This window comes from Lagopus muta, chromosome 1 (genome assembly GCF_023343835.1).
Source record: "Lagopus muta isolate bLagMut1 chromosome 1, bLagMut1 primary, whole genome shotgun sequence".
NCBI classification, from domain to species: domain Eukaryota; kingdom Metazoa; phylum Chordata; class Aves; order Galliformes; family Phasianidae; genus Lagopus; species Lagopus muta.
This window is the reverse complement of record NC_064433.1, coordinates 183787079-183801364: the sequence shown is the minus strand read 5'-3', so window position 1 is coordinate 183801364 and position 14286 is coordinate 183787079. Positions and strand designations below refer to the sequence as shown.

At 47.7% G+C, this 14286-nt stretch overlaps 1 protein-coding gene across 3 annotated transcripts in view; it reads left to right on the top strand.

The window, feature by feature from the left end:
* AMOTL1 (angiomotin like 1) overlaps nt 1-14286 on the top strand; it is a 70276-nt gene that overhangs the window by 18812 nt on the left and 37178 nt on the right. For 2 of the 3 annotated variants that reach the window (XM_048958602.1, XM_048958611.1), the window contains 2 exons: nt 4870-5016; nt 7225-8119. In XM_048958602.1, the coding sequence (XP_048814559.1) occupies nt 4870-5016; nt 7225-8119 (1042 nt within the window). Of the gene's footprint in view, nt 1-4869; nt 5017-7224; nt 8120-14286 lie in introns of those variants that run through there. The other variant, XM_048958620.1, reaches the window with a different exon arrangement.

Sequence of the window (14286 nt, the reverse complement as noted above, 5' to 3'; positions counted from 1 at the left end):
AAATCCAGGCTGGCTCTGCATTGTAGACTCAGTGCTGTAGCCTCAGAGGTAAATTTGTACCTTATAATAAGTAGAGACACGTATTTTTCTGTAAGCTGTAATGAAGCTTTGTAAAAAGCGTGTCTCCTTGCTCCTCCCAGTACAGGTTACATGGCATCCCTCTGCAAGTCAGATACCCCATCTGCAGCCCACCTCTCCACAGCATGCCAACCTGGGAAGGTGGAAGGGAAAAAAAACCAACCCATGAATTATTAAAATTTCATAAAAATCACGTCCCAGCGAGATGAAAGCACTGCTGCCATCTGTGCCCCCCACACGCCCATGCACCTGATCTGCGGGCATCCGCTGGGCAGGCAGCCTGGGCCCTGCGCTCACAGCATCCATGTGATCTGCTGCCAGCTCTGTGAGCTGCCTTCCAAGGGTGGTTGCTTTGCTTTGTTCCTAACTCTGGGTTCGGCCGCTTTGTTTTTGCTGAGGGGAAATGTATATGAAAATCAGTGTGTTGGGCTGAAGTTAAATGGAAAGCGTTTGGTTATATATGCATTTAAATTTGGGGGTTTGCTGCCCCCGTTGCCTCTTCTCATTAACCTTTGTATCACGGAATCACAGAATATCCCAAGTTGGAAGAGAGCCTAAAAGATCATTAAATTCAACTCCCAGCTCTATGCAGGACCACCCAAATCCAATGTCCGAGAGTGCCGTCCAAACGCCCCCTAAGCTCCAGCAGCTGGGGACTGTGCCTGCTGCTCTGTTGTATGCCCACTGTCCTGTGGGGCACGACCTTTCCCTAACACGCAGCCTGACCCTCCTGTGATAGTTTCTCCCATTGTTCAGTGCTCTCTTGGGTAATGGCCTTTTTGGAAAGGGAAGTGATAGTACCCAGCAAGAGTCTCCCAGAGCTCTTTTAGGACAGGGGAACAGCACAGTGCTGTGAGCAAAGGTTTCTGTCCCTAAGTTGCAGAGGGACTGTGTTCTTGTGCATCCTGCCCAGCACAGGGCTGGGTGGGGCATCTCATGTCTGGGACATGGTTGTATCCCATTGGGAAATCATAGCCCAGTCTTGGCGTGGCACCAGCGGTGCTTTAACTGTCCTCGTCTCGTTTTCCTTCATCAATACTTTTCTCACTGACCCGAGATAAGTGATGAGTGCTTCATCCTTGGAAATACTCAAGGTCAGGCTGGATGCGGCTCTGAGCACCTGATGGAGCTGTAGGTTTCCCTGTTCATTGTGGGGGATTCAACTGGGTGGCCTTTGAGGATCCCTTCCAACTCAAACTGTAATTTACCCAGCAACAGGGCAGAGGAAATATTCCAAAGGTGGAATGAGGTATTTATATTTCTTGCTGGCTTGGCTGTGAGACAAAAGGACAGATGTGGGCTTTGAAACGGTGTCATTTTTGTTCTGTCATTTTTGGATCCTCCTTACAGGCCATGGAGGAGTTTATGGGAAAGCGCAAAGCCGCCTTACTCCCTTCTTAATTTCAGATGGCTGCTTTGGAAGGTGCTTGAAATGCTCCAGTCTCTTTTTGAGCTGCAGCACAGCTTGGGAGGAGATTATTTGGAGGACACCCACTGCTTGTGTCTGGCAGGATGGAAGATTTTGGGAGCGGTGGATGATGGTGGAGGAGCCACATGGAAAGCAGCGCCCAGTGCTGCATCAAAATAGCAGCAGGCCACGCAAAATGGGCATTTTTGGGGTGTTTCAGTAAAGATGTAAGTCACAGTAGGTTGGCTGGAAGAACACCGCCTACTCCAAATAGCTTTTGAGGAGGAAATCTGCTTCCTGGAAGTGCTGGTATTGCTATGAAGACGTGGCTTTCCTGTAAAGTCACAGCAGTATGCTTCCTATGAGGTTTTGGGTTAGATCCCTTTCAAAACCAGACCAAAACCACATCAGAAACAGGAAATATTTAAGCATCTGTGGGTCCTTGCTGCATTTCCAGCATTAATCTTAGTGAATGATTCATTGAAATGGTTACGAATCTTGAAATGAATTGCGTAGCTGTATCAGAATGATATGGCATAATTATGTGCTTATCTTCGACAAAGGAAACATGAATCGGTGTTGGGCAACCACTGAGATCTGGGAGAATTGGTAGTGAGGCAGAAATCACAGAATGTCTTGGGTTGGAGGGGACTTGAAGCCCACTCAGCCCCAATCCCTGCCATGGGCTGGTCGCTCCCCACCAGCTCAGGCTGCCCAGGGCCCATCCAGCCTGGCCTTGTGCACCTCCAGGGATGGGGCACCACAGCTCTCTGGGCAGCTGGGCCAGGGACTCATTGGAAATGAGAAATGAGGGAGGAGCTCGGCAAGGACTGACCAAGGCAGGAGATGTGATCATGTCTTGGAGGTGGATGCGATAGATATTGGGTATACAGCAGCTGAGAGGGTTGTGTCTATGGACCAGATTGTGTATAGACACTGTTGCACTGCAGTGGTAGTTCAGATCAATCAAATGCAGCATGGACTTCCAGCTGTTTTTAGTTTTTTCCTTGATGTTTTAAGTTTATGGTTGGTCAGCATTCCCACTGCTTGTTAGCGAACAGAGTGGTTTTGTGGAAAGGTTTTGACTAATTGTGCTAATGGGTTTCCATAAAACTACTGTTTCAGCCACGCATTGTATCTCCCTCAGTTTTATCTTTAAATGAATTTAAAGCATTATATTCACCAAAAGTATTACAAAATTATAAAATTGTCAGTGCGGTCCTCTAGACTGAGGTTTCATGAGAAAGAGAGGCTCAGAGCAATGTCTCACTGCAGCATGAGCTGTGCTGGAAGAAGGTCTGTTCCATGTGCATCCTCTGGGCAGTGCCTGAGGTCAGGGTCCTCCTGCTGGGAGCATCCTCATCCCAGTCCTCTACACTGGGGGTGGACTCAGTCCCCTTCTGAAGGTGAAGCTCCTTCTAATGACTGAAGGAGCCTGTGCTAACCAAGGTATCTAAGCAAGAACTAATGATGGTCAGGTTCTAAATCCTTAAGTCCAGGATTTTTTTTCTTTGGAGGCTTCAGTAACACCTTCCTCAGCAAAGTGACAGCAGTGGATGTCGCTCTGCTTGTTTTTTCTCAAGTGACCACAGCTCTAAGGAATTCTTTTGATTTCTGTACTGACCTTGTGCATGGGTATTGCAGCAGAGGAGCCTTTTCTTTGCTCCATTTGGCTATCAGAAGTTGGGTAACCCTCACTCCAGGCAGGTTGCCTTTCACTGGAACCCTCCTGGCCCAGCTGAGCTGCTCTGGTGCTCAGGACATGCCCGGATGTGGGTGGCATTCCATGGCTGCGCCCCATCTCATCTCACTCCTTGTCTTTAGCTGTGATTCCCAACAAAGCCATCTTGCTGTGCATCTCCTCATGCGCCCTTTGCTGCAGATACAGCACTTGAAGACACAACCCGAGGGTGTCTAATGACTCAAAATCCAGCATGCAGATGAATGAAAGCAAAATTTTAGTAGCAGTTTTCCTTCTAGCTTTTGTTTGCCGAGTGGTGACGCCTAGCTGATGGCTGTTTAGGTTGTCTGTAATGCCTGAAACCGTTTTTTTTTTTTACCCTATGTGTTTCATCCCAATCCAGTTTTTATTTGTAAAACAAGCCTGGGCTCGCAACTCTTTGTTTCAGGCAGAATTCCCTGTCTGAGGGCAGGGCTGTGTGTGTGTGCAGGAGCAGTGAAGGGTGTCTGGGATGTTGTTCTGTGCCACAATACAGCAGTCATGTTGGAAAATGGGGTTTGGAGGTTTTCCCTGCATCTTTATCAGCACAAATGCTAGAACAGCCTTCTGTGCTAATTTTGACAAATATATTTGGCTTATATTTGCTCAAGTGAACAATCTTCTCCTCCTTGCTCTCTAAATATAGATAACTGCCTTACAAATCTGTGCATAACATGAATGGTGAAGCAATGAATTCATTAAAATTTTGCACAAATGCCTGTTTCCTCTCCTCTGGGCATAGAAGAATATAGTTTTTACAACTTTGTGCCTGTAATCAGGATGGGCTAGATCCTGCTGCCCTGCTTTGTGCAGGGGGTGGAGTCAGCAATAGTGTGTCAGAAGAATGTGCTTCTCTGCTTGTGCAAGCTCATCCCCATATTCATGGCTTCCCGTCCTGCTAGGATGGACAGATGCCCTGCTGGGATGCATGGGCACCCTGCTGGTGCCACTGTGACCTGGGTCACTCTGCTCCTGCTGGACATTTTCCTGGGGTTCTCAGCTACATCCATGTTAAGAACATCTGGACAAAGGGATTTGACTCCCTTGGGGGTGTTGGCTGTATTTTATGTCCTAGTAATTTTCTGTCTTACTGAGCCGTTATTTGTGATCAAATTTTGCAGTAAAGTCTTTCACAGACCGTAGTCCCGCTGGACATGTGGCTGTGTCCTCACCTTCTTTCCTCTTCTTTACCCATTCCTTCTTTCAGTTTTATGCCAGTTCTGTTTGCTTTGTGTACTGGGGCTATGACTTGATTTGTGACCTTGTTGCTGTTCACAGAATGGTTGGAAGGGCCCTCTGTGTCCACCTGCTCCAACCCCTGCTCCAGCGGGGACACCCAGAGCAGGGTGCCCAGGGCCAAGCCCGGGCGGCATTGGAAGACCTCCAAGAAGGAGATTCCACAGCCTCTGCTGGCCAACCTGTAAGCCTGCTGGTTCTTGTAAGCCAGGCTGGGTCAGCCTGGCTGTGTTCCTGGGGTGGGCTGGGGCGTGAGATGGCACTGATGATACATTGCCTCCTGGTTGTTCCTCAGCCTGACCCCAGCAGGGCCTCTCAGACACCGAACAGGGCTCAAAAATTATTTGAACTTCTGTCATTAATCTGGGCTTTATATTTTATCATTCAAATAACTTATTTACTGACATCCCACTTTTCTTCCTTGCAGGCTCCTCAGCTGCATGCTACAAGCCCACCAGCCCAGGCCAGATACTGGAGGACACTGGCTTTCTTTATCAGGACCACCAGTTGTTTGCTGGCAGGCATGACATTTCTCCACTAACAGCTGAAGCTGTCAGTGCTAAAGAAAAAGCTGGTGAGTGAGTTGCCACTCTTCCATATGAACCCATCACGGTTATGTCTGGGTTTTCCCTAAGCATTAACTAACCAGACATCATTTTTAAATATTTACTGAGGTGAAGGTCACCTCCTCATCCCCAGCACAGGCAGAAGGCAGGTTCCTTTGATGGAAGTGTTATAACCCGCTGTCATTTGTCACCTGTTTCTATTTGTCCTTCTGGATGCGGTTGCTCTTCACTGAGCAGCAGGACTGAGGTGCATAGCTTCTTGCCAGCAGGACAGCACTGCTGGTCCTTCTGAACCTCAGAAACAGGCCACCAAAGTACATCCCCTGAATACAGGGATCTAATGGATGACTAGTGCAGGAGTGAAAATCCTTCTAGTGTTTTGAGTATGTGACGTTGGCTTTATCTACTTTCCTTGCTTATAGTCTAATAACTTGTACAGTGAGCTTTCTTGTATGTAAGAGAGGTTTTTTATTTCAAGTCTGCAAAACGACTATTATGGCAAGACTCCTGTGCAGTGTTATAATACAAATACAGCAGTATGAGTTCACCGTAGCTTCAGGGGCATATGTGGATGGATGTTTGGCTATTGTGCAGCTAGCTGAGTGGGTTTGTATCATTGGAACTAGATGATCTTTAAGATCTCTTCCGACCTAAGCCATTCATCATGTTGGCTCAAACACTGGCTCAGGGAGCTGGCGGACCCTCTGAGTTATGGTGGCCAGGTTGCCACCCCAGCCAGTCAGGTACTGATGTTGTTCAGGGAAGGCAGAGGAGAGATGTGTTCTGCAGGGCAGATGTGGAGTGGAACAGCCTCCCTCAAGCTTTACAGTCATTGTTAAGCTTTTATGGCAAAAACAGTGTTAGTGGAAATGGCCAGTTGTCACAGAATAAGAGTCAAGGGTTTTTCTTCCCCTCTGGCATCCAGGTTGTATACAAGTTGTCCCACATTATCTGCAGTAACTGGTGAAACATGGGGAAATAGCAGACCTCGGGAGAAAGTTTTGCTTTTTAACAACTTTTGAACGCCAAGAAAACAAATATAAATACTGCTGAGGAGCTCCTTTGAGAATTGGAAACAGCGGGATAGAGAAAGAAAGTTGCCAAAAATGACCTCAAAAACTGAACTCAGAACAGCACCTCCTCCTCCTTGCCTAGGAAAATGGGAGGACTCTGCAGAGCTGAGGGCTGATTTTCACCCACCAGGAGCACTCCTTTGGGTGCAGACACAAATGCTTTACACCTCTTTGGGATGGGTTCATGGGATTCAGCTGGGAGGGATTATGCCAGTAGGTGCCTTGCTGCAGGCAAGCTTCACTGTGTGCATCACTTTCTATGACTTATGCCCACATTGCTGTGTAGAACAAACAGGACTAAGATGAAGAAGGGAGCTGGAGACTGTTTTGGTTTTTGACCTAACCCCTGAGCTGTGTGCCTTTACTTCAGTTACAGCATCTGTAACACCTTATCCCATACAAATGCATCTTGTGAGGCTGGGTGAAGAAGTTATATGAAGAAGTTGTCTCTGTATTACTTCAGTCTATGTTATGGTTGTCTGTCTGATCTGTGATACTTAAAGCTCTAGTACTACATTGCAACCTTAACGTCTTCCTTGTATTCACCCAGCAAAATTACAAAAGTTGGTACTGACTTGAACAGAATTAGTGTTATTGGCCAGAAGGGAAATTGCAGTTTTAAGAAAGAATGCCAGAGCACAGATTCCTCTTTAATTATGCTCCCAGAGCTCTTTTATTTTCAGTAGGATTTTAGGCTTTTTCTGTGACACATCCTGTGTTGTATCTTATTGTGGCATGCAGTGCACTTGTGAGGGGATTCAGCTCTCTAACTTCAGCTGTCAAAAATGCGCTGATTTGGTATTGCTATGGAGGCTCCTCTGTAATCTGTGCCAGGCATCTCCAGGAAGAGATTTACCCAATTCCTGTCTTAGAGGAGATCACGTTTCCCTGTCCCACCATTGACTGAGGTTGGAGCCATGGGTATGGGGCATGTGGAGAATGTTGAGGGGAGGGCTGGGGAAGGGATGGGGTCACTTAGCTTAATCAGAATTAGGGGTGAGCTGCCATAAGGAGATGAGAATGGTACAGCTGTGGGGGGTTAAGAGGAGCAGAGGGAGTGAGGCCTCTGAAAGTAGAACGGTGCTGTTCTCAGACGGCCCAGAACAAGGTGTTCTCCTAACCGCTGCCTTCTCTTCCACCCAGCTGAGGAAACCCTCTGCACCTTGCACCCTCCAGCCTTCCTCCGGAGCTCAGAGGTGGAGATGCGAGGCTCGGAGGAGGTGGCAGCCGGCACGGTCCTGCAGCGTCTGATCCAGGAGCAGCTGAGGTATGGCAACCCCAGCGAGAACATGAACCTGCTGGCCATCCAGCACCAGGCAACGGGCAGCGCCGGCCCCTCCAACAGCACTGCCAGCACTCTCTCTTCCACAGAAAACCTCGCGCCCGAGGACCCACAAATGGTCCAGCCGTCGGCGCGGCAGGAACCGCAGGGGCAGGAGCACCAGGGGGACGGTGCTGCGATGGAGAAGCAGCCCCGGGCCACACAGCCCCCACACAGCAGCGAGGAGCTCCCCACCTACGAGGAGGCCAAGGCCCAGTCGCAGTATTTCCGGGGGCAGCCGCCGGCGGGGCCAGGATTTTATGTCGCCGGCACCTCTGGCCAGAAGTCCAGGACGGAGGGGAGGCCGACGGTGAGCCGGGCCGGCAGCGGGCAGGCGCATAAGGACGATGCGCTGAAGGAGCTGAAGCAGGGCCACGTGCGCTCGCTGAGCGAGAGGATCATGCAGCTCTCACTGGAGAGGAACGGGGCCAAGCAGCACCCGCCTGCCCCGACAGGCAGCAAGGGGCCGAAGGCTGCCCCGACACCCAGCAAAGGCATGGACCCGCGGGGCCCGCCACCCGAGTACCCCTACAAGGCCAAGGTGGCGGCGGCGGTGTCCCCCAGCAGCAAGGCCCCTGATCATGGGCTCTTCTATGGCGAGCAGCACCCGGCAGGGCCGCAGGACATCCTCAAGGCCTCCTATGTGGCCCCGCAGCCCTCCAGGACCGAGGTGGCCGTTGTCCGTTACCAGCCGCCCCCAGAGTATGGGGTGACCAGGTAATGCCCGGGGTGCGGGCCTGGCAGCCTGTGGCCACAGGGGTCTGGTTGCCTTCAAGGCTTCCTCTTTCACCACCCTTTTAGTTCTTGGTATGGAAAGGGGAAAATTCCTAGCTGTGCAACCAACCTCGTGTCCAGCTCTTGTTTGGGTGTTGAAGTGCCGGGGTGGCAGCTGGGCTGTAACTGTTGTAATTCATGTGGAAGAGTTTGCAGATGAGATTTCACCTGTAACTGCACAAAGAGCGCTCTCTGAGAATTTGGGAGCTTATAACCTAAGCCCTGTATCCTTGAGATCTTCAGAACCCCGAACTAAGGAAAGAAAGTGGAAAACCTGCATGAAGCTTAATTGTGAGATAGAGACATCTCTTTATTTCAGGCCTTTCTCTTTGCTCGATGGGGGGGGGGGGGGAAACTGTTCCCTTTACAAAGAGGGCTAGATAAAGTGTATACATCACTTAGGCCCTACTTAAATCCTCCAAACAAAGCTTACATGAGACTTTTATGGAGCTTGGCCCCTTGTGCTGGGCCTCTGCATGAGGATGGTTTTATTCCAAGCGCATTACAAATAATCCACAGTGTCTATTTCCTGTGAGCTGATTGCTGAGAGCCACACGGCTCCTGCCAGCACTGCGCTGCCTGGCTCTAAGGCGGGGGCTGGCCTGTGCCATGTCACAGCTTCCTTCATCATCTGTCCATCCAAAGCTGTTTTTCTTGCTCTTCCTAAACACGAGTGATTCTCCATTTCATCCTGCAGCCTCCTAGGCAGTATTTTGCCAGCCTCGCTGGGTGGGTTCAGAACCTATGTTGTGCAACTGTGGTTTTCATTTTAGAGGCTGCTTAATTAGGTTTTCACTGACACAAAATCTGCAAAGATCTTGATGGCTCTGACTTGGTGCACTTGTTTTTCTGTAGAAAAATCAGGGAGTAAATGCTCTTGTTGGAAAAGTGAAGCTTTTACTTTGAACCAGGTGTGAATTTCCTTAGGTAAATGCTGCAAAATGGTTGTAACTTGGAAAAGACCTGTGCCGTCCCTCTGAGTGGGCAGTGCTGCAGGTCTTCCCCTGACAATCATGTTTTGCTTACCGGTGCTCCCTGCACAGAGCCTGGGTAGTTTTTCAGAGCAAAATGATATTTTAAAGAGCTAATTGAAAATCTGTTTATTCTGAGAGACATCTATAGGAACTTGAGAGCTACAGGGTCAAGTTGAGGCTGTGCTCTCTGGAAGCCCTAGCAAGGCTACAGCAGCTGTTCCTTCTGCTAACAAACATCTCCAGCACTGGACTCATCTGCACATAAGAGCAGTTAGTTTGGGGTTTTGTTATCGCCCTTGGAAGATGCTGATTCAATAACCAGTTCTGCTGAGCCTGTTCTGCTGAGTCCATATAGCCAAGCAGACCTGGGCACTGTGCTAACTTCTGTGGCTAACTGGGAATGGCACTGCTGTCAAATAAGGAACCCTTTGATGCTGGTGTCAAAACTTTTCCAGGGACCTGGTCAGTGGGGGTGATACTGAGAAATCTCATGATTGAATGCAGCTTTGCATGCCAGAAAAGAGGAGAAAAGCACAAAGCTGCACTGATCTGTAGGAAAAACCCACAGATATCAGGATTGGAAATGACCTGTAGGGCCATTGATTCCCTGCCTTGCCCCACATGTCCTCATGTGAGGAGGGAAGTGTGGCTAGGGACCCACACATATTGGCAGGTAACTGCTGAGGGAGATGGAATAACCACAGCTGCTGCTTAATTTGATGTTTGTTCTCCTGTGGCTGGTTGTCAAAGGGAATGCTGCCTTTATAGTCACAGTGGTGAAATCTCATAACTTGTCTGTAAATAGCAGTAGGACTGAAAACAGGGTGTAGGATTTGATACTACAGATACGAGTAGTGGGGTTGGAGTAGATGATCTTAGAAGCTCCCTCCAGCAAGGCCTCTGAGATGATCAGAGGGATGGAACACTGTCCTGTAAAGAAAGGTTGATAAAACTGGGATTGTTTTAACTTGGAGAAGAGAAGGCTCCGGGGAGACTTCATTGTGGCCTTCCAGTACTTGAAGGGAGCATATAAACAGGAGGAGGAACAGCTGTTTACGTGGATTGACAGTGAAAGGACAAGGGGGAATGGTTTTAAACTGAGACAGGGGAGGTTTAGGTTAGATACTAGGGTGAAGTTTTTCATAGAGGGTGGTGACACACTGGAACAGGCTGCCCAAGGAGGCTGTGGATGCCCCATGCCTGCAGGCATTCAAGGCCAGGCTGGATGTGGCTCTGGGCAGCCTGGTCTGGTGGTTGGTGACCCTGCACATAGCAAGGAAGTTGAAACTGGATGATCTTTGAGATGCTTTTCAAGCAAGGCCGTTCTAGGATTCTTTGAACTCAACTATTCTATTCTAAATCTAGATACTCAGTGTTATTCTGCAGACCTCTTATTCGTAGGCTTCCGCAGGAGTCATGGTATTTATATAAATTACACTTGGTGACCTGTCCTTTGTGGAGACCGTGATTGTAGAGCAGAGCTTAAAGCCTGCGGCTTAAAAGGCCAAAAGCCCATAAGGCAAATAAAGAGGAGCCAATATTTATTCTTATTTTAAATTATCAGTATTTTTCAATTGGTTATGGTGCCTTGCGCCCTGACTCACAACTTCTGAATGCTTCAAGTTGGCCAAGTGTAATAGTCTTGAAAAAACTTTTCCTTTCCTCGTTGCTAGCTTCTAGCACATCTGTTCCTGAAGAATATCCATGCTAACTTTCCTGAGGTGCATGCTCAGAGAGCTCACAGCTTGTCAGGTAAAAGGGGTTTGAAATAATCTAATTTGATCACACAAAACCACAAACTAATTTCGGTTTTCATAACGTTTGGTCTGGTGGTTGTAACATTCTCCAGCTGGAGAATCCATCACAGGCTTGTTCCACTCGCTAATTGCCCCTTCTGGCACAGATCTGTGTCTTAGTTCCAGCCTGTATTTTCTAGTTACCAGTCTGGATTTTGCAATATCTTTGTCAGATAGTGAGGAGCGCTGTGCTGTCCTTTCTTTAATGCATTAAACAAATGGAGCCTGGAGTCCCTTAATTATTTTACTGCTTTCCAAAAAAAAGAAATCCAACAACCCAACCCATAGCCTTTTCTCATAGAAAACTTAACCAGACATGAGGCAAATAAGACATAACATCACCTCTGCAACATGGCTCAATGTTCCTTGTTTGTGTATCTCATAAACAATTGCCATGTCAGAGGTTGGCCTGTGAGGAGCTCACCATTGAGCTTGTTACCCACTCAGACATGTCAGGGTAGTGGCAGCCCAGGATAGGGTTCCCCACTCTTTGCTTGTAGCCTGCTGTATTTATTCCTGAGTGGATGAGCTTGTATTTGGACGTGCACAAGTGCATATTGTTTCTTCATGCTCTGCTTAAGCAGCGATCCACATCGCTCAGGGTGAGCAGTGAATCCTTTTCATTGCCCCCCATGGCACCAGTCCAGTCCTGTATGATTTCCTCATGCAATTAATGTGAATGAGGCCTTAAACTGAAACAACACTCCTTGCTGAGGGGTCTTCATTTGTGGTGATGTGAGGAAGTCTTTCATGTGGTCATCTTTTAATTCTGATTTAATCCATGTATTTTAAAAGACAGCATGAAACTGACAAATGGACTTAGGCTATTTTAAAGCTATGACACTGTTTTATATACTCAAAAACGTTCCACCTGGCCTGGATATAGAAGCCTATACTTAACTGCTGGGACAGCCTGTGGCTTCTCCAGATGTGTGTGTATTTAACCTGCCCCACACGTCACTGCTGCTTTCAGACAACCTGTTTATAGTTACTCATTCAACCACATGTCTGCACCCACCGAGGAGATACAGTGTGGTCCTTTCACTCCCTGAGGTGCCCAGGAAAGTGAGGGTTGGTGGAGCTGAGGGATGGCACTGGCACCCACGCTGAGTTTGGCTGATGTGTTTCAGTGAGGTCAGCAGCTATGTAAGCATGGTTTGAGGCAGCACTGCTGGCTGGCGTGGGTGCTGGCAGCCATGGGGAAGGCTGAAGGCTTGCATCATGTCCTGGAGGCTGACAGTGTCCCTGCGGAAGAGATTTCTATCATCTCCTGGTCTAGTCTGCCTTTCAGTAAAATAAAGAAGAGATGAAACTGTTCCAGCAGCTTTTGTGAAGCCAGTGTCATTTCTTATTCTCCTCTGCTTTTATCCCGGTTGCATCCTCTGTGAAGGTGCAGAAAAATGGGGCTGAGGAGCACACCTTTTCCTTTGCTGGAAATTAGCTGGGCTTTAGAAAGGATGTTTGTTCTTCATGTGACTCCTTGTGATGAAATAAGGTATCCTTTTTTTAACTGTGGAGGATATGTTTAATCACAGAATCATTAAGGCTGGAGAAGACCCCTAAGGTTACTTAGTTTAATCCCAGCCCACCCCACCATGCCCACTCACCACATCCCTCAGTGCCACATCTCCACGGATCCTGAACACCTCCAGGGACAGTGACTGTACTCCCTAGGCAGCCTGTGCCACTGCATCACCACTCTACCTGAGAAAAAAATGTTTCCTGATATCCAACCTGAACCTCCTCTGGTTCGACTTAAGGCAGATATGGTGTGTCTTTTTAAATGATTTTTCCATGCAGAACATAACACAATCACCTCCAAAGTAGTTGGATGACAACTTTCCAGCACTAACAGGCATCACTAACAAAACACTGAATTCTAGAGATGAGTCCAAGTGTGCAAATTGGTTTTGAAATAAACCAGAGTGCTTGGACTGTTGCTTTTCCCATAAAACAGGATATTATAAAGACTGTGCTTTGGCTACTGAAAGTCTTCTCCTGTTTCTGGCAGCATCAACATTTAGTAATGGATATCTAGGCTGTTCCCTTGCACCATGACCAGCAGACTGGACTTACTGACTTCTCTGATGTCCTGCCTTTTCCCCATGTGTAGGTATCACTGCATTTAGGTTCAGCATCCACAGCAGATATGGATGTGAGGTGAAATCCTGTGAAAGCTGAACAAGCCAGTCTGCCCTGAAGGCTAGGGAAGGCAAAGCATTCAGAGAAAGATAAGCTACAGAGATTGGAGGAGAGCATTTTAAATACTAGTGTAAGTCTTAGAATGGCTTGGGTTGGAAGGGGCTTTTAAGATCACCTAGATCCAGCCCTGCTATAGGCAGGGACACCTCTCTCTAGATCATGTTGCTCATAGCCCCACACAGCCTGGCACTGAATGCTTCCAGGGCATCACGGTAGGTTGCAGCCTACATCCTTACTCAGCTGTCTGTTTTCTGTCCCTGCACAGAGGTGACCTGAGTTGTACCTGAACCAGTGCGAAGGTAGACTTTCCCTCCCAGAACATTTCCAAGGATTTTAGTTTCATTACTTCTGAATGCTGCCTTGCTTTATTGAGCAGTAGCTCTTCTGTATTTGTGATTGCCTGGGAGTCAGTGAGTAGACTTTATCATTAGTTGGTTTCTGATTCCTTTATTCAGTTACACATTGCCCTCAGCAGTCTTGTGTTGACCTCTCTCTTCCCAAGGAGTTCCAACACACAGTATTAAGGCTGTGTCTGAACGTAGGGTTGTGGATGGCCTTGCTGAATTCTGTGAGATTTCTTATGGCAGTGAGGTCCCTGGTGAAGAGTTTTGCTGAAGAAACTGTATTGCAAGCTGTTACATGTGCTGCAAACTGTATATCATGTGAGACAGTGCAATGTAGTGATCCCAGGGAAAGCCCTCTGTCTGTCTGCCTGCTTGTGTCTCTCTATGCTAGAAGCCAATTTCTTTCTTTTTTCACTTTCTGTATTGCATTGCAGAAATTGATAGAAGCCCTACTTCTAGAAGAATGCCAGCAAAATTATATGTTTTCAATATAAATGTTGCTGCTGTGTTGCAGCCTATCCAAACCTTGGGATATCCCCCAGTTTCATGCTTTTAAAAAAGACAATTTTTGATGGAACTGTGCTTGGCTGGAAGGTTTTAGCCTGCTCTAATGTAGAGCAAGATCAGAGTTTAAAGTACAGCAAAAACATTTTGAGAATGTCATTCTTTACTAAGTCCAAAGGAGTTCAGGATAATCCTGATTGCTTTGTTTCTTCTGAGTTCTAAGGAGGTCAAATGTGAACAAAGCTCCTATTCCTACAAATATTGATTTATTAATTTGACTTGCTGTGTTG